At 42.6% G+C, this 3618-nt stretch overlaps 1 protein-coding gene across 2 annotated transcripts in view; it reads right to left on the reverse strand.

Annotated features, from left to right (window-relative positions):
• Window positions 1-2595, reverse strand: part of LOC106528668 (pleckstrin homology domain-containing family G member 3) — a 52895-nt gene extending 50300 nt beyond the window's left edge. For both annotated transcript variants that reach the window (XM_014023896.1, XM_014023895.1), the window contains exons 1-2: window positions 2509-2595; window positions 1163-1252 (exon numbers count right to left, since the gene is read on the reverse strand). In XM_014023896.1, the coding sequence (XP_013879350.1) occupies window positions 1163-1211 (49 nt within the window). In that variant the 5' untranslated portion in view covers window positions 1212-1252; window positions 2509-2595. The remainder of the gene's footprint in view (window positions 1-1162; window positions 1253-2508) is intronic.
• Window positions 2596-3618: the final 1023 nt, after the last annotated feature.

Consider the following 3618-nt stretch of genomic DNA (forward strand, 5'->3'; position numbering starts at 1 on the left):
GATTAATATAACCTGATTAATATAACCTGATGAATATAACCTGATTAATATAACATGATGAATATAACATGATTAATATAACCTGATTCATATAACCTGATTCATATAACCTGATGAATATAACCTAGTTGATATAACCTGATGAATATAACCTGATTGATATAACCTGATTGATATAACCTGATGAATATAACCTGATTAATACAACCTGATTAAAGACTGAGTCGTGTTGCATCAAAAGCCTGAAGTGAGCAGAGAAACCGATGCAAACTGAAAAATACCACAGATTTTAATCAGATTTCCTCTGCAGAGCAAACACAACCAGCAAACATCAGTTTAAACCTTTAAAAAAAAAACAGCGTGCGTTGCCATGGTGCCGGCAATGCTAGAGCGGCGTTACAGCACCTGACTTATATAACAGATGGTTCCCATGGCGATCAGGAGACGAGACGAGATTAGTTTGAAATGCAGGAACACTCAGATTATTAAGATTATTGATAATAATCTGTGACACGATCATTCAGAGCTGAGAGCAGAAACTGAGAGCCACTCCTGGGTCCACTCACCCCATCAGAACAGAACCAGCTGATCCAGTCACAGCACACACAGACACTGCGGCAGAACCAGCAGGACCCGGTCCACCAGCAGGACCAGCAGGACCCGGTCCACCTGCAGGACCTCCAGTCCTGAAAACACCTGCAGTTTCAGCTGAAGAAAAGACGCACACCTACCTGAAGAAGAGAACCAGAACCAGGACCAGGACTGTTCAGGTCTGACCTTCCTGCAATCTGTTCAGTCTAACAGAACACACCTGCTGCCCTGACGGGAGGGGGAGGGGCCTAATCCAATTAGCCTCCAAGCAACTGGCCGAGCCAGACGCCACCTCCTGAGCGCTAACAGACGGCGCTAACACACGTTTGTTTAATTATAAACATAATTTATCACTTTTTCAAGATTTCAAACCCTGATTTCCAAATAAAACTAATCAGAGTGGAACTTTTAAACGCTCTAACCCTGAGCAAAGAGTTCCAACATGAAGCTGCAGGTAGAAGAAGTGATGGGCGGAGCCACCGCCCCGCCAGGTAAACAGGACTGGACCTGCTCTGAACCAAAACAGACGGAGTGTAAAGACTGGCGACGAAGAGGAGTAGGCGTTTCTTACCTTCACTCATTGGGTCGTGAGAGGCGGAGCTTCCAGATCCTTCAGGCATCACCTGTCTCCCATAAAGACCCGGACAGGATGTACGAGGACCTGGAAGAGAGGACGACGAAGACCTCAGTAAACACAAACAGCAGCGTCTGCGGGAACCTACGGGTGAAGCAGGTGAGCTGGGGGGTCACGTGATCAGCTTCGTCTGCACTTTAATGATGGAGGCACAACAGGACGCCAGGGAGCGAGACCAGGACAAAGAACCGGACGGACCACCTCGGAAACGCTTCTTTTATTCTGACAGATTCCCTGACGTTTACCTTGTGGAAACTTTTTTTTAGGTTTAACCAAATCTTCCTCGTCATCTCCATATTTGGTCCATTCTGCTGAGGTCGCTGTGGTTCAGGCTGGAGAGGTGCCTCAGTGAAAAACCTGTTCCAGGTGTGGTTTCCATGGTAACGTCTATTAGACTCCTGACTTGAAGCAGCAGGATGAATCAATCAGATAAGATTATTAATAAATCTGAGCAACATTTCCACGAGATTCTATTTATGTAGTTTTTTTTTTTGCAAGTCAATTTGATTTTTTTGTCTGAGTAAAAACATCTGGTTCCACTTCACCAGACTTCGATTTAAAACTCCGTCTTTTAGGATATTTCGGCCTCTCCGCAGCGACACCTATGCTTCACGCTTCTTCTTGTGAGCTGACTGAACCAACTTTACATTAGTTTGTTTTCGGCTCGGTACATGTTAACAAACAGCAGCCCGATTTTCTAAAAACAGCTGTTTAAAGAGCTGTTCTGCTGTTTCATATTCGCCTAGTCTGGAAGGGGCGAGTAGCGGCAACAGAGAAGTAAAAACGTAAAATTTGCATCAATTTAAAGTTCGGTTCTGTTTAAACTTAGGCCGAACTCAAGGCGAACTACTTTAAAACACAATGACTCAAAAAAAATTTTTATATAAGCATTAGATTATAAGATATCACACGCAAACCCTAAATGACGCAAGTCCCAATGGAAGTTTGCACTGCAGCATCCACCCGCGCTCGGATCCGCTCCGGCACGAGCTCCAACTTTCCCAGATTCCGTTACACTTTGAAGTTTGGTGAGATGGAACCGAACAGAACCACCTGGTTCTGACTTTGATTCTAATTCGTAATAAGAGCTCGGAGTAAAAGTTAAGCTGGTCAGATACTTCCGTGTGTCCGAGCAGATGGGGAGAGGAGAGGGGTAGGGAGGGGGGGGACACGGATCCATCCGTGACATCCATTCGAGAGGGAAAGACGCACCCGCCCCCCCAGGGAAGCACGGACGGACCGGCACCAAGACTCGGGTCGTGAAGGAGAACGTGTGGACTCACCTGAGTGTCAGTTCCTGTCCGTCTGAGATAAAAACCCTCGTCACGCCGCTGCGGGTTAAAAACTCAAACCAAACTCTGTTTCCTCAAACTCGGGACTGCGCCGTTCGCTCCACTGCGCATGCGCACGGTTTAAAAAATCTGGCACGTTTTGCTGCTGTTGAAAAAGACAATTTTAGTTACATTTACAACTTTAAATTCGGAGTTTATTCAAAGACGAGCACCAGAAAAGTTTATTTAGAAACATAAATATATTTAATGTAATATTCAGGCTTTCATTTTTAAATCAAAGTTTAAACATTGTAGTATCAAATGTGGCCACTGGAGGGCGGCAGAGCTGCAGATCACTGAAATTTAGTTCCTGGAGGAAATTTAATGATTTTATTAGCCTTCATTTAATTTTAGTTACTTGTAAAAGTTTTTCTATTCCAAATTTTTAGAATCAGAAATATCTTCACATTGATAGTCATTTTAGCTGTTCCCATAAAACCCATGTCATTGAATACAGGTTTAAATTCATTTTGAGATCAGTTTGTTTACATGTTTTAATGTTTCACCTAAACCTTAACATATTGGACGTGTTTCTCAGTCTGTGATGTCAAAACATAACATCTGTTAATGACTCATATATGGAGAGGCCGTAAACTTACTGTATTCTGCTGCAGGTTTTATTGGGAAAAATAATAATTATAATAATACTTTTCTGAATTTACACGTTGGCTGTAATCACACATCACCTGCTAGAAACAACAAAAAAAGGCTTGTTTAAAAAAAACAGCATTTTGTTCTTCCGGTTCTGCAGAAGTCACAGGGTTTTACTAAAGCAGTCGGTAAACAGAAAGTTGCACAAGATATTTTCATCAGATGAGGGACAAGTTTCAGCCTGTCAGAGGACAAACACGTACCAAAACTGTTTCACTCAGTGGAGCCCTTTCAAAATAAAATACTACACCTGAAACTATCCCCCATGAAGAAACGGCAAAAATGTTGAAAGACTGAAGTCTGAGCAACATAATAAAAGGTTTGAACTTTGTACAATAAACTGATCCAGTTACAGTGAGTGTTACAAACTGACATTAAGAAGTGAAGGTCTGATCATACATAATATTATAT

This window comes from Austrofundulus limnaeus, unplaced genomic scaffold, assembly GCF_001266775.1.
Source record: "Austrofundulus limnaeus strain Quisiro unplaced genomic scaffold, Austrofundulus_limnaeus-1.0 Scaffold394, whole genome shotgun sequence".
Lineage (NCBI taxonomy): Eukaryota > Metazoa > Chordata > Actinopteri > Cyprinodontiformes > Rivulidae > Austrofundulus > Austrofundulus limnaeus.